General features: G+C 38.5%; 1 protein-coding gene across 1 annotated transcript in view; it reads right to left on the bottom strand.

Moving 5' to 3' along the window:
• The window catches only part of LOC5571580 (protein 60A), a 42785-nt gene extending 20107 nt beyond the window's left edge, over window positions 1-22678 (bottom strand). The window contains exons 1-6 of the mRNA XM_001659738.2: window positions 22110-22678; window positions 16153-16322; window positions 15906-16092; window positions 13029-13180; window positions 12879-12973; window positions 4497-4799 (exon numbers count right to left, since the gene is read on the bottom strand). Coding sequence (XP_001659788.1) covers window positions 4497-4799; window positions 12879-12973; window positions 13029-13180; window positions 15906-16092; window positions 16153-16322; window positions 22110-22324 — 1122 coding nt within the window. The 5' untranslated portion in view covers window positions 22325-22678. The remainder of the gene's footprint in view (window positions 1-4496; window positions 4800-12878; window positions 12974-13028; window positions 13181-15905; window positions 16093-16152; window positions 16323-22109) is intronic.
• Window positions 22679-23382: the final 704 nt, after the last annotated feature.

The following is a 23382-nucleotide window of genomic DNA, read 5'->3' as shown; positions in this document are numbered from 1 at the left end:
TAGAGATGGGCGACTCACTCACGAATCGATCGAAAGAGTCGACTCTCAAAAATGAGTGAACGAATAACGATTCTTTTCAAAAGAGTCACGATTCACAGGAAATGCAATTTCCGGAAGAGAGTACCAGGAATAAGCAACATTTTTAAAGCTGGTTTATCATGATCAAGTGCACTAGACATGTAAACATATTTGAAGTAGCTTCATATATTAAATATGATATCATTCAGAAATGGTCATGTTATGTTTTTTTATGTTCATGATTAATTTAATGAATCACTGAATCGATCAAAAGAATCGATTCACTTTTGTGAGTAAGTCACCAACGATTCGCTCGCAAAATCGGACCAAATTGCCCATCTCTAGCACAACATCCCGTAACACCTATGAGAGGTCGTAGAGTTTTCTGCATCTTTCTTAAGTAGGCGTTTAACTAACCACTCCTTCCTTTTCCCTAGCATTGGCAAGGTTGTGGGCAGGCTCTCGACTGTTGGAGGATGCGTCAATCTTGTCTAAGAGCCAGAGATTAGTACCAAATCTCTGGCTTTGGTAACGGACGGGAAGGAGGCAACCCTCATACAATGGTCTAGGACTGTACCACCTACGCATTTGTGCAAATTGCTTAATGCTAATGCTAATATTGGCTGAGCTGTAATCCCATATGAAGCAAATACCATTATTAAGGTTTGAAGAATGAGCTTTCTCTATGGGATGATAAGTTTGTATCGTAAAACGGGGTAACTTTGATAGTTTTTTCGAAGAAAACTTGAATATTTATGCATGCTGTTTCAAAGAATTATAATTTATATTTTTAAAACAAGTACTGGCATCCTAGCAGTCGATAGATTGCCAAAAGATTTATTTTAAATGGAGATATAATTTTTCATATAATCGAAAGTTGGTTTTCTGATTTGGGGTAACATTTATAATGGAATATGAATCGAACAAAGTTGAATAAATAACGAACATTTGTTGGGCATTGCATACCTCTAGGCGTTTAACGTTATATGGAAATTTCTGACTTAGATTACAAAAATGGTCCCAGTTTGTGAAAATGCTTTTCACTAAGAGATTTGAGACCCTATTCAAGTTCTATGATAACTAGGCTGTCAAATATAAGTGGCCAACTATTCATAAATACATCAAATAGTGATCGTAGAAATGGTTGTTTGTAAGTTGTTTACAAAATGCTAAAACTGTGTCAATTTTCAATATTCGTATAAAAAGCCTCAAATGTCCTTGATTCAAATGAAAACCACTCTTACATGAAGTGTCATACTAATATTCTTTAGTTTTGCATTCGTTTTGCTTAACTGATTAACAGAAATTATGATATTTCGTTTAGTATGTAGTGGGTTACGCACTATCACAGTTACCCGCATTATCAAAGATACCCCATTTTATTCCAGTACTGACGTGGTTGGAACATTTTTCAAAATTTCTTCATAGCAATTTCTATACAAAAAAAAATTGTCTTTGGGCCACCTTTAAATCACCGCCTAGAAAGCTGAAAATTTCACAGAACACTTTTTATAGTAAAAAAGATATGGGAAGTCGGATTTTATTTTTTTTTTGTTTATTTTGAACAGCCCTAACATATCAACATTCTGATAATTTGGAAGATTGATACCTTTTGTTCATTAGTCTAAAGGCTATACACTGCATGTTTGCTCAATTCAACAGTATACAACTAGGAGGCGCTAGTGAGCTACAAATAATTCAAACTCATATATCTCATGATGCAGAGTAGTTAGATAGAATAGAAATATTAGTAGTAGAACGCTAGTTGAGCTGTGGTCACAAAAATGAAATAATTTATAATTACCTTTAATTGTACTTTTTCATCGTTTGTTCATTGCCATGTTGTAGAGGATGATTTGTTATGTTTTTGAAAATTTATTGGACACTTCGATTCCCGGTACTCACACTGTCAGCGCGTGGTATACTAGATGTTGGTAACACGAACAGCAACGACATTAGCATTCTTAGGTTAATGCTTCTACTCTAGATAACCATAGTTGTTCGTTAGGATTAGGACTACTTGTTGTATGCTTCGTAAGTCCGATTTAAAATCAAAATTTAAACATTTACCGATGTAGTTTAACTTGAAAACTGGTGTTTTCGGCAAAGATGTTTGTAAGTTCAAGAGCTATACGCTGCCTGTCCACAGGGACGAAAATACTCATTCTACCTTCGCCTATATTGACGCTTGCTGGGTAGAATCTTTGTTGATTTTTATTTGTTTTTATCCTCACCTTGACAACACAACAAAGCTTGCTGATACTCAAGCGTGATAATCGGAAACAAAAAATGATTTTCATTCGAACCAACTTGACTTTTTTACAATCCGCTTCGGGAAGTTATAATTTTTGCACGAAGCACACTAAAGACGCGTCAATATCATCGTGCATTTGATCGTTCATTACCCGTATAGCAGCATATTTTTTAATTAATATGAACCTCATTGATAATCAATTTTCCTAAACTGACACACTTCTGGTTCTGATAATCAAAAACACCAACGACATACGGGCTTCGTTGTTTGTTTTCTTCATCTATTGTTGTGCCATCTTCATTGGTACAATCACATTGGTGGTGGTGCGGTTACTTTGATGGTGTCATAAATGTCAGTGAATTGATTATAGTGAGCATGATTTTTTTCCATCCCTGTGTCCAACAATATGTCCAACATTCTTCCGCTAGAAGGCGCTAGTGAGAAACAAATATTTCGTCGCATGTCTCACGATGCAGAACAGCTATAAAACAAATGTTTTCAGCAAAGTTATTCGTTTGGTTTAGCCTGTATGCTCGGTTACAGGAATGCTACCGACTCGGTATCGAAATGCTAATAACTTAGTTGAAGTATTTACGACAAAAATGTTCATTGCGTCTGAGGCTATCCGGCTCATGTTTAAATAGGTTCGCATTATGGGGCGATCCATTAATTCGGTAAGACAATTTTCGGGGTTTTTAAACCCCCCCTCCCCCTATGGTAAGATTTTTTGTATGAAAATTAAAAATAAATTGTATGGCGCGTAAGAAATCTCAAACCCCCCCACCCCCCATAAACCCTTACATAATTAATGGATAGCCCCTATGCCACATAGAAGAGAACGTTAAATATTTTCAGTCATATACCACGTCCATTCGATTTAGGCAACACGTTAAAAAATAAAGTTATTAAAAAGGAACCATTCAAAAATCGAAGGATTTATTGAACAACTTTGATGAAGTTATCATTCTTTGAAATCATCTGGAACTTTAGATATAGAATATCGTAACTAATTTATGAGCGTCATATAGGAACATTTTTTGAGCTAACGTCATCAGTCGGTGAAATTTGCAACAAATAAGTGTGTAATATATGTAGTGGCCCTTTTCTTGTTAGAACTCCTCACCAAGGAAAGTATAATTGTATATAAAACTGTTCCTGAAAAATAAACGTGTCTGAATTTCGCTATTTATTAACCATTTCCCACAATAACCCTTCTCCGGGATGAACCATCATACTTTCTAATTTTCATAATGTTTTAGCAAAAATCAATTAAATTTTATTCCAAACTGCAGAAAATCCAAAATTCGACCAGACTGCGCGATGATAACTCGATTTGAATTTGGGGTCAATATGACTTCAAGCTACAGACAACATATTTGTCAAAAAATTACTCTGAAAAACTTTTTCCAAGATATTTGAAAACTGAAGTTTAATAACTTGTTGATGGGTACTAAGAATCAGGCTTTATTCTGCTCATCTTGATCTGATAGATGAAGCGACCTCGTACGCTCACAACAATTATGAACCAGCATTCGCTGTTGGTTGAATAATCCGTGGCTGAGAGAGTGGAGAGAAACGTTGGCTCTATCCAAACGCACATCTTCCATTTGACAGCTCTAGCTTACTGCGAGGCTCTGCAAACACATCATCATTGCTTTTGGGATGAACTGAGGTTGGTTTCTCCGTCAACACAAGAGCATGATTTCGCTGTCCTCTTTGCCCTTTTGGGCAAAGAGCTACAAAGAGACAACGAAGAGCTGTCTGGAAATGCTCTTCCCCGAACTGAGAAATGGAAAAACAAGCTCTCCCCCTAACTGAGAAAGGGAGAAAATAATCTCCTTCTCTTTTAAGCACTGAGGTTGTCAAAACAAGCTCTTCACCACTGTGGGAATGAAAATAACAAAACACAAACGTGTGAACTCTTCATCCCGCAGAGCTCGTACGCTCAGTTTGTGTGTGGGTAAAATCGCTTCTCTTTTGTAGTTGATCATTGAAAGGGGGAGAAAGAGGATAAGCCAAGAGCAAGGAAGAAGCCTGCTAAGAATCGCTTCTTAAAGATCTTCGAAAATGCGCAGAATTAAGATGTTAGCTGCGCTGGATTACGGCACTTTACGATATCTTCGAATATTGAACATAAGGGCGGTCCATAAATGACGTAGTATTGTGTCAACAATTGGGCAAAAAAATGCTACGTAAGTTATGGACGATCTTTAATAATACTCACTTTACTTGGGTGCATTAAGTGTACGAGCGTCTGTACAATGGCATGGTTTGTCGCATTCATATGAGCATTTAGTGGGAAGTTGCACTCTCCACTGCAGAAGAATGCTCCATAACCCTCCGGTGCAATTATCCAGTCCTGCCAGTTCAAATCCTTGAAGCTTACATAGAGTGTTTTAATCTGGCAGCTCTTATGGTGATCTATGGGTAACTCGATCAACGGGTTTCGATTTTCCGACTTATTCTTGCGCTTTCTCTGTGTGTTTCTTTTGCTTCTTGAAAGACTATGCAAAACGGGCTTGACAATCTAAAATAAAAAATAAAAAATATTTACATTACACCATGGAAAGATTGACCATTTTCAATCTCCTCTCTCCTTTATGCCGGGGTTGAATTCTGAGAAAATTGAGAGTATCTCTCACTTATCACTCTCTGCAACAATCATAATCATGCTGAAATCTTGCTTGCTTTGAATTCAATTGAGAACAAATTCTGCAATGCCTGCAGAAATATTATGTGTGGATCGTCACGTTGCCCTAAACCATGTCCCCCTAAAAGGATGACGTAATTAATGGAGATCCCGTAAGCTATTACCTAAGCCTTCTATTTTATTTGCAGTTTTATTTAGAGTTGTTATTAATTATCCAGTACATACTTGATGCTGAAATTTTCTTAACTTCCTTGAGCACTACCCAATAAACATTCTATTGGAATAAGAGTTGAACAAACCACTCTGAAGATTATTTCAACTCAATTAACTGTTGTTCAGCTACTACTGTTACTTGGGTAAGTAATATGACATATATGACATACGAATGCGGAATATGGAAACTTTGACAAAGTAAACTCTCATTTGATAGACTCTGTCCAAGTAGGGGCGTAATGCCAAGAAAAAGCATATTCAGCTGCCAGCATACGAAGCAAACGTCCTTCGTTTAGCGAAATTCTCTCATTGATTTATTTTTGGAAACCTCTTCAACAAATCTGTTCAGTGGTAACGTCTGCGGCTATAAAACAAAGCCATCAGAAGGCCGACTCCCCACTAATTGGGAGATATGTGCCTGCTCCTGAATTTGCACTACTGTTTAATATTGACAATATCAAAGGAATAGTTTGAATTTAACGTTGCATGTAATGGTTTGAAAATAAAAAAAGGCAAAATAAACGTTTCCGCCCGACTTAGATTTGAATCTTCATCTCTGGAGCTCAAGTCTCGTAACTTACCTCGACGCCAGTTCGTATTAGTTAGATTTGGTTTGATTGAACGTAATATGCTACTACAATGAGCTGTCAATGATAACTTTTACACAAGTGACATGATGTTCAAAATCAAAGACGTTTCACTTTTAAGTCTAGTGCTAGAGGTAGTAGAGTTAATCCAAAGGCAAGTGTGCCATAGGGGCAAGTGTGCCAACCCTATTTTTTTTTTTAAATTTCATCTCATTTTCTCTTTGAGCATAACAATATGTTCCCTTATAGATTACAATACAATGATTTTTTTTTTGTAAAATTTAGTTTATTTGACCGTAGCGTAAAAAGTAATTACAATATAATTATTTATACACAATCAATTTCAAACTCTAGCGACAATACATCAATTGCATTATTACAATTCATAATAAAGATGATATATTCATGAAACATTTTGAGAATTCGAATTTTCTTCAGTTTTTCTATGCCTTGCAGTTGCGGGCGCAAGAGCTCTTCTATCGTCAGTCTGCGCCATCCATTGAGAACAGAATTAATTTTTTGTTGTAGCATCCGCCAAGCTGCGGCGACTCGTGCGCATCCACTTAGCTTGTGTTCTATCGTCTCACGTGCACCACCGCAATGCAGACAGATTTCGCTGTCGGCTCTGTTCATACGAAACATCAAAGAACGGTGCTCAAGTTTTGCGTTCACCACCAGGTAGAGAGAGCTTCGTTGATACGATGAAAGTTGTCTCAGCGAAATGTTCTGCCAAATTTGAGGCCAATTTGCTGCCGGATATTTTTGCGAAATTTTCGGTGGGTCTGTTCGCTCAAGGTACGTACTGTAGATGCTTCCAGCGCAGGGGGAATCTTGTAATACAGGCGGGAGTGATGGGAATTCGGTCAGGATAATTTTGAGACACGGGCAGTCTGCAGGTGGTTGAGGATTGGTTTGGGTAAAGAAGGATTTGTAGAACGGGAGGGAGTCGATTTCTTGCAAATGCCGGTTCAAAATCAGGGCTTTGAATTTCAATGCAGGCAAGTGTAAGTTCATTCCGCCTTCTTTCTTGATACGTGCTAGCTGCTGTATTGGAACTCTTGCTGTTATGCCTCGCCACAGAAACGTTCCGATCGTTGCAGTCAGTTTTGCCGTTTGAGCAGCTGATGCTGAGAGTACGGAAGCGAGATACCACAGTTTGGATGTGATGAACGTGTTGAGCAACGTTACTTTTTGGTGCAAAGTGAGTGTGCGCTGAGCATGGAGGTACACTAAACGAGCGAATTTACCAACAAGCTCATCCCAATTTAGTTTGCTCATAAGACGTACGGAATTCGCAAACGTGATTCCTAATATTCGCACAGTGTTTTCGTTCCGTAGCCACGGTACGGTGAGCGGCATGTCATCAGTGTACCCCACCGATATTGACGAGGATTTTTCTAAACTCAGCCTCGCACCAGAGACACGCTCGAAGCAACGAAAAGTCTCTCGCATCCGTTCGAGTCTTGCTCTGCAGGTTGAGATCACCGACACGTCATCAGCATATGCCACCACTAGATCAGGTCCTCCTATCTGTTCGAGTCGTTTGATTAGAGGATGGAGATAAAGCACGAACAGATGCATCGAGAGAGGGTCCCCTTGCCGAACCGATCTCTCGATAGGAAAAGCTTCAGACAGTCGCCCATTAACCAACAGGCGCGATGTAGACAACTCTCCAATTTTGTTGAGCAGTCTCACGAGATCCGAGTGGAAACCAAGTGAGCGCATGTTCCGCGAGAGGAACTCACGATCCACCAGATCAAAAGCATGTCGCAGATCGAATGAAGCAAGTAGACCACGTTGTTTTCGTTTTTTCAACTGCGCAATTCGGTCTTTTAAAGCAAGAGTTGCTTGAAATATATTGCGACCGAAATTGGAGCACTTTTGACCATCACTTATCACTTGATGAGCACGCATTACATTTTCCAGTCTCTGCTTCAAGATACGTGAAAATATTTTATAATCACAGTTGAGCAGTGAAATTGGCCGGTATGCGTGAGCAGTTTGGTCGTTCCCCTTCTTCTTTACGAGCACTATCACACCATTGACAAAATCTGCCGGAAAGTTTCCGGCAAGCGCATCATTCATCACCAAAGTGATCTCCCTCCAGATTATATCGAACGTTTTCAGATAGAACTCACGAGGAAGAGAGTCCCCGCCGGGGGATTTATTCGGGCTGCTGGACTTTATGGCGGAGAACACGTCCGCCGGGGTGATTTCGCTCATGCAGTGTTCGTTAGAGGGATCATTTTCAGGAATTACCCTCTCGCATTCGAATGTGTCTGCTACTTGTCGATCTGTTTGACCAGCAGCGTAAAGCGAACGGTAAAACACAAACATGTGTCTTTCGATCGCTTCAGGAGTGTTAATCAGATGGTCGTTGTCATCGCGCAGCTGGGTGATCGTTGTTCTTTTTCGCCGCCTATCGCCTAGCTGGAACGACGAGATTGGTTCTCCGGCAACGTATGATTCGTTTACTCGCATAAACGTTTGGGTAAAGTTACGCTGACGTGTCAACATTTGCGCCTTCACACGATTGATTGTCGACAGCATGGCAGGGTTTTGAAAATATCCATCGTACGCTTGCCGTAACTGCGTGTAGAGTCGCTGGTATTCACGCTGAAAATCATTGAAAGCGGCTTTCGATTTCCACCGAAAGAAGGAAGTTGTTTTTGGTTTGGCATACAACAGCCACCATTGCATCCATGAGTTGTAATTTCTTCTCTGGCGGGTCCAATACTGCCAGCGGCACTGGAACTCTTGGATGTTTTCCGTTGTCAACAAATGGGGTCGGAGAGACCAAAAGCCGCGACCCGGTTCTCGGCCAAGGTAGGGCAGGCATATACGTGCTGTGATGGCCTTGTGGTCAGAGAACGAGCAAACATGAATATCAATTGTTCGCAGGTGGCTACGCAGACTTTGGCTAACGTACACACGATCTAGGCGAGAAGAGGAGTTGTGCGTCATATACGTATAACCAGGCATGTTCGGGCATAGTTTTTCCCACACATCGACCAGCTGAAGTTGCTGTATGGTGGCAAGGAGAGCGGGACTGTGATTGTGGCCCGTCGCATCACGTTGCCGCAATACACAGTTGAAATCACCAGCTAATAATGTGTTATCCGTATTGTGACGAAGGTAGAAAGCGAGCGTGTTGCTGTAAAAACGCTCTCTCTCGGCACGCAGGGCCGTACCAGATGGAGCGTATACGTTGCATAGTGTTGTGTTTTGGATTCTCAGGGCAATTATTCGGCCATCTATACTCTTTTCGACGTTAGAGAACTGTATGTAGTCTTTCATAGCTATTGCCGTACCTCTCCTATTGTGGTCCACATTGCACACAACGCTAAAGCCGGGTATCTGAAGCTGCTCGTTCTCTACCTCCTGCAGAAACGCTATATCGATCTCCGACGAACGAAGGAAAGAACAGAGGGCATTAATTTTGGTCGGATTCGTGATAGTATTTATGTTGATAGAGGCAATGTTATAGCTGTTGAAGGCCATTGGATTAATCGTCCAACTCCGCATTCACATCGTCATCGTGGTTGTGTCGAAGCTTCTTGCCGGGCGGGCGGCCACATCGGCGTTTGCTGCTTGTTGATGCTGAAGAGATATCGGTTTCATTCCCATCGCTTGCTTGTCGAGTTGTCATACGGCTTGCTGTTTGCACGCTTTGCGGCGCGGCCGGTGGGGCCATGAGGCTGCCGCTTTTTTCGGCTACATTCGTTTTCGTCAACGGTGAGGAACTCGTCGTTTGATCGCTAGTGGTCGGCATAGTTTGCTTCGGAGCAGCAACTGCAGATTCGGCAGCAGTCATCTTCGTCGGTTGATTTTGGCTTTGTTGCTTGGTCTCTTTGGACTTCGATCTGAACAGCTTCGAAAACGGTGTCTTCTGCTTTGTAGCAGTGGGCTTTGCGGCACTGGGATTTGTCACAGTTTGCTTTGCGACATTAGCATAAGTCTTCTGTACCAGAAGTTTCTTATTTTGGACACAGGAGATCCCGTTGTGTACAAATTCGCTGCAATATTTGCACGTTTGTAGCTGCCCAAAAAATACCACGTTCGTGACTTGGCCATCGATTGTGACGTAGCTCTCTATGTTGCGCTTTAGCAACATTCGGGCAACACGAGTACCAGTTGGGAGACCAGCGAAGCGAAATTTGCTGTCCCATACTTGGTCGGTCACAGAGAGAACTTCTCCGTAGGCGCTGAGAAACTCAGCGATTCGCTCGTTCGATACATCCTCGGATAGGTCGGTTAGCTTTACCTCTACCGTCACGTCCTCGAGCGTAATCCGAAGCTTGTAGATTTTTCCATCCACCTCCGTTTCGTGCTTGTTATCGTGGTCTGCAACGATTTTTTGCGCCAGCTCCAGGTCGACGACCTTCACAAAGGCGCATCCAAGTGCCCTACTTGGCTGTAGACGAACCACTTGTTCGTATTGTAGGCCCAATGTGGAACCGACGAAATCATGAAGCTCTTCGAATGTTGGCTTCTTTGGCACGTTCGCGTAATCGATACGAAACGTGTTTTCGCGTCGAACGCTCATCGCGGCAGCACAACTCGCGACGAAAACGAAGCGCGAAACGAGATTTTGGATACAATCCGAAAGAAAAAAATAAACAATAGCTTGCGTGTGGCTTCCAGCAGAGAACACGACTGCTCAGCATGGAAGTTGAGCGCGAACTAATGATCAAAATATGATGAAAATTGTTCTACTTTTCACGTATTTACATCGACTTTTGTAAAAGAACCCAAATTTAAGTAAATTTTTATAAGATTTCGTTGTTTCCAAATATCATGGTAAAACGTAAATTAGTGACAGATTTTTCTAAAGTACTTTACATCGTGAAGCTATTGAAATGTGTAAGTTATTGTGACATTTGAATGAAAAAGTACGAAACCTAGTTTGGTTGAAATCTTTATTTATTGGGGCAAATGTTTGATTGAAATTTATAAAAATGTAAATATCATCAACAAAGCCGTAATAATAAAATAAGGCACCAGTAATGGTTTCTGAAGTATAGTAGGACATAGTTGAATTTTTAATCCCAAAGTGATTTTGTTCTCCAAATATTCAATAACAACATGATTTTCCACGTATCAAGTGCTGTTTCACTTATCTACATCAAGATTAAACCGTTATTTAGTGCTGATTTAGAGTAATATTATACATATCCGCCATAAAGGTGCCGGTAGTGCGCAAACGTCAAACTCGAATAAAACCTATACGAGCACCTCGAGTGAGCAGTTAGCACATTACCAATTATAATAGAGCGCATTTTGTTGTACGATGCAATAAATCCCAGTGTTATGTCTGTATATCTGTGTTATTAAGACTGGATGCCGACAGCGCAGAGGACGGGTGGATTAAATGGATTAATTTTGTCCTTGTATAAAAGCAATACCTGCCCAGACAACCAAAATGTACATACCGTAATCCGGGGTAACATTGATCATTTTTTTGAATATTTCTTAAATATTTCGTTTGAAAATGCAAATGTAACAAATTTTATATTTTTAAAACAAGTGCTGCCACCTATGGCTCGAGACTATATACTTCATTTTGTTTTTTGAACGATTTAAGAATGTTTAAAAAAATGTTTGAGGCGATTTTTTGATTTAGCTGGTAAGGGGTAACATTGATCACTTATGTAAACAACGTTCGGTAATATTGAAAATGTCGTTACTTACTTAAATCATGGCCCCTGAAGCCGAATATGAAGGCCAAACGCTTACAAGTCATTTACTTTTTGAGTTATTCTAAAATTAAAAACACCTCGGACCACGGAATACGCCTAAAGGTAGGCAATTTCCTAAGGGAAATTTACATTCTTAACAGTAATTCGGTAATGTTGCCTAATTGAACATAATTATGAAAGTTTTGACAACGGTATCGTTTTCGGCGATGCCGCTTTTAGTAAGAACCACATTTTCCATGCTCATATCGTTCACAGAACTTATGTGAGACATGAATGTTTGGAAGTGTCATCCTTAACCATTAAAATAATTGTTTCGAAAAGTTGCTAAATTTAAGTATATGGTAAACGCAATTTTCGCAAAAATCTTCACTTTTATTAGCTCATGAATATAAGAAAAGGAAGCACCATTCATGGTTTGGAAATGTTCCATCAATAAATGATAATGCGAACTTTTAACGAGATGAGTCATTCCGATCAATGTTACCCCGCTGATCAATGATACCCCGGATTACGGTATAACGAAATCACCTGGTATGTGCAACATTTCACTTATAAGATGTTGCGAAAAGGTCTTCTACGTACAAAAGTGGAGGCGATATGCGTGCATGTATTATGTGATGAATAATAACATACAATGCGAGTGTATAAATAATCTACCGAACTAACCTGTTATCTTATGCGACTTAGCTGGTGATGGTGATTTGACAGCTGCTACGAATTAATTCGACTTCCTTTGTACGAGTGTACGGGACGAAACAAAATGTACAAATTAACTCAGAAAAGAAGTGTTTTATGCGAGGAAGCTTATCAATCTGACGAGTTTATCCACGGTGTTTTGCGGGTTTGATGTAATTAGTATGAATAAACGAGTTATAACGTGAACTTTCATGCGATTTCTGATTGTGTGGGTGGTTACCTTGCCAATCCTGCTTTTTGTGGTCACATGACTAAACTCCAGCCCCTCTGCCGAATAACTTTTTTTTTATTTCCAGCTATATTTAGTCATATATTATAAACAAAGCAATTAGCAACTATCAAAAAGCTAAACATTACATATACTTTGCAATTGGATTAAATGGACAAAGTGATGTGAAGTTTTGCTAAAAAAATTTCCGAAAGAGGTGCACTTTGCGCGAAAAAGGACCACGTAATTATTGAGCTGAAATCGAATTCAGGTTAATTTCTGCGTCCATGAGTCCTCTCATGGCGTAGGGGTAACGCGCCCTAACTAGAGATCAGGGAGTCGTGAGTTCGATTCTCACTGAGAAGACGTGTAACTTTTTCGCAAAATTTCACATCAATTTGTCCATTTAATCCAATTGCAAAGTATATGTAATGTTTAGCTTTTCGGTAGTTGTTAAACTTTCACTCGGCTGGTTAGCCGTAAACCACGATTCATAATTAAAAACAAGTAAAGCAATTAGGTTCCTATGGAAAATATTTATTCTTTTACATACCTGAGGACTTCTGCAATAGGCAACCAGGAAAGGTTGATATTTATCGTCTCCTCTAGCATTTACCAAACCAATTTCATCCAGCTTAATTTCTCTATCTGAAATTATGGTGTTTATTTTTTTAAGTGGCATGGAATATTTCAATGTATTTACCTGGACGATTCTTCAGATATGCTCCTATATAGAATCCTTTGTTGGAACTTGCATCGGTTGTCCATTGCATGACAGTACTAGTGACATTTAGTTCAATCCATCCGTCATAGTGGGGTAGGTCTACTTCTGCAATTTTTGCAAGCTCTTTTTCACTGTAATATAAAAAGTACAATAAAAGCTCCCAGTACTATGGCTGATTTAAACCCTGTAACATCACCATCATCTAAAAATACACCGAATGCATAACTTTGACATGAATACCTCCAAGTTTTAATAATTTCTGAGTACAGCGGGGAATCGCTGATTGGAACACGGCTGCCTTCCTACTAGCGAATCCGACCCGTTAATTGGAATGACTCACGCATCTGGAGAGTAAGTCGTCACGAAACACACATATACAGTGAGAGGCAAAATAAAGTGCCCACCTTACCAGTTTTCGAATTTCTCTCATTGATTTGGTTCAAATTAAAGTTAACACACCTAAATCTTTTGTGATATTTTATTTTTGATATTCTTTTAAAGTTGCACTTACGAAATTTTGATAAAAAAAAGAATTTTACTTAAAGAAAAAGAAAATCAATTTGTATTGAAAAAAAAGTAGTGACAAAAATAAGTGCCCACTTCCTTCTTGACCCCAGAAAAGATGATTTAAGAAAAATAAAAAGCAATTTAATAGTTAATGTGTCCTCCTTTGGCCTTAAGGACTTGCTGGAGGCTCTTCGGCATGCTTTTCACCAGGTTTTGTAGGTGTTGTGGATCTAGTTCTTCCCAGGCGCGCTCCAAGGCTTCAAAATAATTATTTTTGTTGGTAACACCAGTTTTTTCAACCCTGGCATCGAGAATCGCCCACAAATTCTCGATGGGGTTGAGGTCTGGGCTTTGTGGAGGCCATTCCAGCGGTTTAATCCGACAAGACCGGAAAAAAGACTTGGTCTTCTTTCCAGTATGCTTCGGGTCGTTGTTCTAGAGAAATATGAATTTCTCTTCAAGGCCCGTCTGGATCAGCGAAACCTCCAGATTTTCCAGCAAGATGTTAATGTAGGAATCTGCCATCATTATTCCGTCGATTTTCACGAGGTTTTCTACTCCACTCCATGAAAAACACCCCCAGACCATCACATTTCCTCCTCCATGCTTCACCGTTCCTTGGATGTGGTGCTCTGCATCACACACGAGCCCGCCGCTCTCGGTTAGACAGCTCGAGCTTCAGGAGCGCCACATCCAAGGAACGGTGACGCATGGAAGTGTGATGTGATGAAATGTGATGGTCTGGGGGTGTTTTTCATGGAGTGGAGTAGGAAGCGTCGTGAAAATCGACGGAATAATGACGGCAGATTCCTACATTAACATCTTGCTGGAAAATCTGGAGGTTTCGCTGATCCAGACGGGCCTTGAAGAGAAATTCATATTTCTCTAGAACAACGACCCGAAGCATACTGGAAAGAAGACCAAGTCTTTTTTCCGGTCTTGTCGGATTAAACCGCTGGAATGGCCTCCACAAAGCCCAGACCTCAACCCCATCGAGAATTTGTGGGCGATTCTCGATGCCAGGGTTGAAAAAACTGGTGTTACCAACAAAAATAATTATTTTGAAGCCTTGGAGCGCGCCTGGGAAGAACTAGATCCACAACACCTACAAAACCTGGTGAAAAGCATGCCGAAGAGCCTCCAGCAAGTCCTTAAGGCCAAAGGAGGACACATTAACTATTAAATTGCTTTTTATTTTTCTTAAATCATCTTTTCTGGGGCCAAGAAGGAAGTGGGCACTTATTTTTGTCACTACTTTTTTTTCAATACAAATTGATTTTCTTTTTCTTTAAGTAAAATTCGTTTTTTTATCAAAATTTCGTAAGTGCAACTTTAAAAGAACATCAAAAATAAAATATCACAAAAGATTTAGGTGTGTTAACTTTAATTTGAACCAAATCAATGAGAGAAATTCGAAAACTGGTAAGGTGGGCACTTTATTTTGCCTCTCACTGTACATCCTCATTTGTTCTATATATAGTGGTTATCACGCTCAATTGTATGAGTAGCTTAGTGTAGAAGTGTTTGTGAAACTTAGAGGAAAACAATATGAGTTCTGTCTCGAAAAACACACAGAATCTGGATGTAAATATTTCAAATTGGGTAATATTTACATATGCATTTTGATTAGTATGGAAAGTGTGTGCAAGTTTCTTTGAGGAAAACAAAAACAAACTGTGTATGACGAGCGTATGCGAATGTTCGTGAGTTCAAATGTCACTAAGCTCTATGGGGACTTCAATGCGACGATGCTCAAACGAAAAAGCCAGTATGACATTTAATCTTGACATTCGAGTGCTTTTTAGTTGGATTTTTTCCAACCAGCGAACATCAAGCATGGCTAAGGAATTGTTTAAAAAAGCCTTGATACATGAAATTATCATGTAGAATTAGCGAAGAACCAAAAGAGGAGAGGTGCAGTCAAACTTCCATGAGTCGATATTTGAGGGAACCAGAAAATACTTGGAAAGCCGTTCGAGGGGACCATTATATAGTAACCAAAATTTTTTTAAATGTGTTCGAATCCTCTGCGCAGAATCTCAATAGAGAATCAAAAAAGTAGATTGGAGTACATTGTACCTTTCAATTCCGCCCTAATTGCTCATCTTTGACAGATACGCGTATTTAGACTACCACTTGTAGCCTTGTTCAGTGTCACTTACTCGTATCCACACAAGTATTTGTCGAATCTCGGTAACATTCGGCGAGATCTTGGTAATCTATTTTTTAGCCATTCGTTTTTTTTTTTATTTTTTAACTATTCGGTTTTTATTATTGAAAATCAAAACTATACCTACCCAAAGACCACCCGTTTATGTTGCAAATGTAAACCTTAATTATAAAACTCACCCATCCAAATTGATGATTGAATAGACAGCGACCGTAATATTAACCTCGTCAGTGCCATACTTGTTAAGCTCATGCCTTTGATACAATCTCAATTCAGCTAAAATCAGTTCAGCGTCATCTTCCATTTCGTTTACATCAAACCATAAGCGGCGTCCTTTCTCATGGCGCACTTCCGAAACATGGTGATCTAGAATAATATCAAGTTTTACAATATACAATGTCAATGTTAGCGCATGAATACACTTACTTTTATTCAAAAATGTCATAATGATATCACTCTGATCAATCGCCTTATTATCTGCTTCAGTAAATAAGACATCAACGTCATCAGCGCTTCGGACATGACGGTTATGGTTATTGCTGGTATCCGACGATAATTTATCATACACGTTCAATAGAAATTGTGGGGCTGATTTACTGAAAAAGACATTGAAACAGTGAAATTCTTTATATATGAAGAAAATGATCCGAAAAAAATCAAATCCCAGAAGAACTAGTTTTGTTATGAAAATTTCATTTAACGCTCATTTCATAAGTCACCATCACACCTACCACACGATATACGAATGTAAAAATTGCATCTTTTGTAATGAAAGCTCTTAGTTAGTAATAGTTCTCGTAGAACACTAAGCTGAGAAATGGGCTCTTTCTAGAAGTGCTATATGTGGCAGTCAACGACAGAAACGACGAGTGACGTTGCGATGATACCAAAGCCGTATCGAGTTCCACCTGATAACAGACTTCGTAATCGTCAAAACGGTGTCCTTTTGCAGTCACTACGCACCTTCAAGGTGGACAGCGGAGCAGTTTAGCCAGATGGTTGACCAGCCAACCAGTAAATTGATCGAACAAAGGTGTTCAATGCCTGTTTATGTGGATTTGGGCAACAGAGTGACCAGCGTAAGAGGATATATTCTGCAGGAAGCTCTAGTTTACGATTGAGTAATAGAAGCCTTCAGCACATTTCGGAGAAATGGAAGGAAATCCATCGCCAACGTCACGTTCTGCAGTGACGGCGAATATGAACTGGTGAGTTTGCGAAAAATACACTCAGAGCGGCCACAAGTCGACTCGCTTCCGCTTCGACCACCGAAACCATGTGGCAACAATCACGGTAAAAAATCAGCACGTTCGATTGAATAGATTGATCACTTGACTCAATTCAAAACACCAATCACCATGATTTGAAGAGTTTCAACTTTGGATTTGCTCTACTGTCTCTAGAACTAGACTCTGAAGTGAAAAGTCGTTGATTTTGAACATCATGTCTTTTGTATGAGAGCAATCATTGACAGCTCGTTGTAGAAAGTGATTGAGGTCAATTCAATTCCTTTCAACAGATGCGAGTTGGTGTCGAGGTAAGACACTAGACTTGCACTCCGAAGGTTGGTGGTTCAAATCTGGGTCAGGCGGAAATGTTTGTTTTAACTTTTTTTTATTTCAAATCAAAACATGCAACGTTGTGTTCAAGTGCTGTTACCTTGATTTTGTCAAGATTCAACAGTAGTGCAAATCCAAGTGCAGAACTATTGATAGCATGGTGCTTATTTTTTACCGTGATGGGAAGGATAGCTAGCGAGCTAAAGTGAAATACGAAAGCGTTTAACAAGGAACTGTTCGTTGAAGCAATTCCAGCGGACAGCGATGCTGAGAATATGGATGCTACCGAGTTAACAAGACGGTGACAGTATGCGACGCAATAATGCCGTAAAAACTAGAATTGATGAACAGAGGGCGTTCAGCTTACTGATGGAATGAGATGCTTAGCACGCTACGCTATCAGTGTTTGGATTCAAATATGTACGCCAAACGAACCACAGTCGAAGAATGTAACAGTTTATGAATCATAATTCCACATGAAAACATGAATTGAACTTCAATACTTCACTTCACTTTTGCTAAATAAAAAAGAAAATACTAAAAACCACTAATAAGGCGAACAAATACCTTTAACTCTAATATGTTGCTTATTTTCACAAATAGGCCTAGGATTCTTTCAAATATTACGTAACGCAATATTTGCCGATTTTAAACCCCCCCCCAACTCCCACGTAACAACTTTTGTATGGACAATTTTAAATTTTTGTATGGACCATAACACTATGTAAGACCCCCTCCCTCCCCCTGTTGCGTTACGTAATATTTGAACGATCCCCTATATCGTCTGCTTCTGCGAGGTCTAATCCGGGGTAGCATTGATCAGCGGGGTAACATTGATCGCAATGACCCTCCTCGTAAGAAAGTTCGAATCAACATTTATCGATGAAATATTTTCATTCTATGAATGGTGATTCTCCCCCTTCTATTCATGAGCTAATAAGCATTAAGCTTTTTGCTAAAATTTAGTTGTGCTAATGACTAAATTTTTCCAACTTTTGGAAATATTGATTTTCATGATTATGGATGACACGATATGAGCAAAAGAAATGCGGTTGTTACTGAAAATAGCACAGCCGAAAACGATTTCGTTGTCAAAACTTGTTTAAATATGTTCAGTTACAATAAAGAATGTAAAATTTACTTAGGAAATTGCCTACCTTTAGGCGTATTCAACAAATTCAAGGTGAATTTTATTTTGAAATAACTCAAAAAGTAAATGACTTATAAGAGTTTGGCCTTCAAATTCGGCTTCAGATACCATGAACGTTGTTGTCAGGTGGATTTTATTTTGAAATAACAAGGTCAAGGTGGATTTTATTTTGAAATAACTCAAAAAGTAAATGACTTGTAAGAGTTTGGCCTTCATATTCGGCTTCAGATACCATGAACGTTGTTGTCTTCTTCTTCTTCTTCTTTATGGCGTTACGTCTCCACTGGGACAGAGCCTGCTTCTCAGCTTAGTGTTCTTATGAGCACTTCCACAGTTATTAACTGAGAGCTTACTTTGCCAATGACCATTTTTGCATGTGTATATCGTGTGGCAGGTACGAAGATACTCTATGCCCTGGGAAGTCGAGAAAATTTCCAACCCGAAAAGATCCTCGACCGGTGGGATTCGAACCCACGACCCTCAGCATGGTCTTGCTGAATAGCTGCGCGTTTACCGCTACGGCTATTTGGGCCCCACGTTGTTGTCATGAGTGATCAATGTTACCCTATATCAGCTAAATAAAAAAATCACTTAAAACATTTTTTAAGCATTAAAGCATGCAGAAAACAAAATACGGTGTATAAACACCAACAATGGATGTCAGTACTTGTTTTAAAAATATAAATATTGCAAGATATGCATTTTCAAATGAATTTTTGAGAAATATCCCAAAAAAAAAGATCAATGTCTCCGGATCACGGTACTTTCGTTTCCCTCGATGAAACATTTTCAAAATCACGGAGAAGATACTACAAACCGTGTGGTTAGAGTCCGCGACTACAAAGCAAAGCCATGCTGAAAGTGTCTGGGTTCGATTCCCGGTCGGGCCAGGATCTTTTCGTACTGAAAATTTCTTTGACCTGGGCATAGAGTATCATCGTACCTGCCACACGATATACGAATGCAAAAATGGCAAGGAAAGCTCTCAGTCAATAACTGTGGAAGCAGTTAATAGCTGAGAAGCAGGCTCTGTCCCAGTGAGCACGTAATGCCAAGAAGAAGAAGATACTACGATACCATGGTGGGTGTAGAATTGATGATCTTTTTATTTTGTTCATAACGGTTTTAGACTCACCGTCACATTTGGTTAGGGTAGGGATACACAATATCTGAGGAAAGGACCCACAAGCTTTCCATTAGAAAATAGAGTTGACCTTTTTTCTTCGTAGACCCCATCTTACACCAGTAAACTATAATCGAAGTCGAATGAAATGTCATAAAGTTAAATATCCAGTTTTTGAGGAGTAGCTTTCTGAACGTATCCTTATATTATATTTTTTATTCCCAGGGGCAAAATGGGCCAATATTTATTTTATTAAAATGTATCTCTTAAAAGAAATTTGAAATATTCACTTTATTTTCTTTACTACCCTAATCTTAACATTGACTAAACAACCTTTCTATTGATTAAACAACAACACATTTAACTAGAACAACACAAATCGTACACTTCAGGTTGATTATCAGTACTTCAAGCCTGAAATACTTCCTGTAAAGAGCTGGTGTTCCTCAAGACAGTATTTTGGGACCAATATTATACACTATTTTTGCATCTGACTTACATCAGGGATGTTAAAAATCTTTGTTTGCGGATGACACAGGCCTCTCCGTCAAAGGACGAAGCCTGCGTGTCATCTGTAGTAGATTGCAAAAAAGTTTGGATATTTTTTCTTCAAATTGCAAAAATGGAAGATTTCTCCTAATGCTTCCAAAACTCAACTTATAATATTCCTACATAAATCAAAAGCTCTTTATTTGAAACCTTCAAGTAGACGATGAGAGGGGTTCCAATAAATTGGTCAGATGAAGTTAAGTATCTAGGGCTCATGCTACATAAAAATTTAACTTTCAAAAATTACGTTGAGGGTTTTCAAGTCAAATGTTACAAATATATAAAATGTCTGTATCCACCTATTAACAGAAAATAAACACTTTGTCTTAAGAACAAGCTTTTGATCTTAAAAAAATGTTGGGCCAGCCATGTTGTATGCTGTACCAATATGGATTAGCTGTTGTAATACCAGGAGGAAAGCTCTGCAAAGGATTCCAAATAAAATTTTGAAAATGATCCTGAAGCTTCCTCCCTGGTATAGTACCAATGAGTTACATAGAATATCCATTGTTGAAACATTGGAACAAATGTCAAATACAATTATTAATATATTTAGACCAAAATCGTTGAAATCTTCTATCGCCACAATTAATGCGTTATATATTTAGGTTAAGTAAATTATAAGCATTTTTTCTCTCTTCAGGTGAAATCAACTTACCTGTAAAAAATCTGCAGCGACAAATGAAATGTAGTATGTTGCCAACAAAATGTTAATAAAAGTTTAATCATCCAAAATAGAATGATAGTGTTGTCTAACACAGAACACCAAGACATAAGAAATGAATGTTATGTTTGAAATGTTACTAATAAACGAATAAAAAAACATGAACAACAATTCAATGTTATATTCAAAAAATCCTAAGAACCTACATAATAATTAAAAGCTATCAAATTGTTTCAATGATATACGTTACAGAATAGTTTTTCAGCAGGAAATAAAAGATTTCAAAAATATTACACAAATGGCTTCAAAAAACAAGGTGACCTAATATGACCCTTTTCGAATTATACGTCGATTATATGTAATGTATCGTTTAATGAACTTAGCGATATTACATAATTAAATTTTACAAGTAAGAAACGTTAAAGTAATAAAATTAAAACGTAGCTCAATTCAATAAAACCATCTATGCCACCGAAAAAGTATAAAATACGCTTTAAAATGACACTGACATATCTTACCCCATCTTACTTATTTTTGTCTCTGACTGTGTAACAGGTATACCGTAAGGACGCCATTCACCGCTCATGCTCCATTCACCGCTCATTGAATTATTTTAAAAAATCTGAACAAATTTTCGCAATAAAAGTCATCAACTTGTATTAGTATACCAGTATGGATTGTATCAGAATGAAATTCATATGATTTAATTTTATATACTATTTATAAAAAATAATTTTAGGCTGTTTAAGGTGATAAACACGAGTTGAACAATGATTTTATTATGGCAGATCGAAAAATGCTTCTTAGCTGCCACGCTTCAATATGTTGTTGTACTATAGTACAAAGATAACAACCAGCTAATGAAAGTAAATTAATTCCAACTAGTTGTGTATATAGAGCCTTATACTTAGGATGAGCGGTGAATGGCGCCCTACACATGTATCATTGACATACATGTTATTGGGTACCATTATACGTTGTTCACATTTCAACTTCTTTCCTACAAAAACAAATGTTTTGTCTTGCGTCTAGCGCAAAAAGTTGCGAAAAATATCGAAAAACCGATTTTTGACAGAATTTAATGTGTTGAAATGCTGTTAAATGAGCGGTAAATGGCGTCCTTACGGTATATTGATTTGACAAATTTATAAAACAACCTTTTTTTATTTTCTGTTAAAATCTTTTCTCTAACACCACAGCAAACAGGTATTCATCATTGTACACTACAATGTCGCTGTCACCCTTGTAGTACAATCCTTGCACAGGAAATAATTTTCAAATTTTAACAATAAAAAGCGAATAAATAAAACATTTCTGATATTAATATGTGTATATTACCTTATTGATGAGTGCAAGTGGCGTTTTCGAGGCCTCTCGGGAAGTCCAAGCAGCTCTAATATTTCATGTTCAATTTCGAGTTGGTCATCGGTACTCATCATTGTATCCATCACAGTTTGTCCGGCTCCATTATCCACATATAACCCAGACAATCCGCCGAGCACGCAGTAGATGAGATTCAGGACACAAAATGCGGAAATTATTGCAAAATTCATTCCGCTCTACTCCTTATCACAACGTTGCAGCATGGAAGTATATGCTTCTTTAAAATGTAATGGTTCTATTCGAATGGTCAAATATACTAGTGAACTAGTTTACAGCCTCCATAAAAATTAACTTTCAAAGGAGATCTTGCAATGGTTGGCTGTTTTAGAATGTGTACTTCAATCGCGTAACTATTGCACTTTCTACGATGTTTGCGAGATGAAATGTTAATATTTATACTAGAAATATTCCAGTGAAGTGGATTGTTGGATGTATGATCCAATCAATTTCGATACGAAAACGCAAAAGCACGTCTGCCTTCTTCAATGCAAGTATACACTTTCTCGCACTTTAAGCCATGTGTGCAGGTGCTTGATTTATCCCTGAAGGATGTGTGTGTAAAATCTAAAATCTTCGCTGTCTGCTTAAGATCTGTTTAAGTGTAAAGTGTGTATAAACAAAACGAGTCGGAGACTTAAACCGCATCGCTTCATCGCTTATGGCATTGGAAGAACGATAAAAACAGAACTAACACTACACCACCTGTGTGGGTAATCTAGAAGTTAAGCATACTTATACAAAAATCAAAATTCCAGGAGTGCATCGATGATTGTAGCCATACTTTTCTCCTTCATTCTTATTGATACCTATCCATTTCCTTACAGAACTTTTTCCTTATATATAGCCATTAAGCATTGCGATATTAATTTATTTGCAGACGATACGGTTATATTTATAGCAGAGAGAGATGAAAAGGTTGCAATAAGAAAAATTAGAGATGATATAAAATTATTAAACATGTGGTTGAAAGTAAAAAAGCTCAAATTGAACGTCCAGAAAACTAAATCGATGGTTATAAGTAACAAGAAGCAATTGGATTACACAGAACTGAAAATTCATATTGAAGGAGTTGAAGTAGAAAAAGTAGATGTCTTTAAATACCTTGGAGTCATAATTGACCAGAAATTGACATTCAGTGCACATATCGATAGCGTAATAAAAAAAAGTAGCAAGAAAGTATGGCATGCTAATTCGTTTGAAAAGTCAACTGACGTTTTGGAGCAAAATA

Source organism: Aedes aegypti, chromosome 1 (genome assembly GCF_002204515.2).
Source record: "Aedes aegypti strain LVP_AGWG chromosome 1, AaegL5.0 Primary Assembly, whole genome shotgun sequence".
Classification (NCBI taxonomy): domain Eukaryota; kingdom Metazoa; phylum Arthropoda; class Insecta; order Diptera; family Culicidae; genus Aedes; species Aedes aegypti.
Note: the sequence above shows the minus strand (reverse complement) of the source record. Positions and strands in the feature narration are given on the sequence as shown.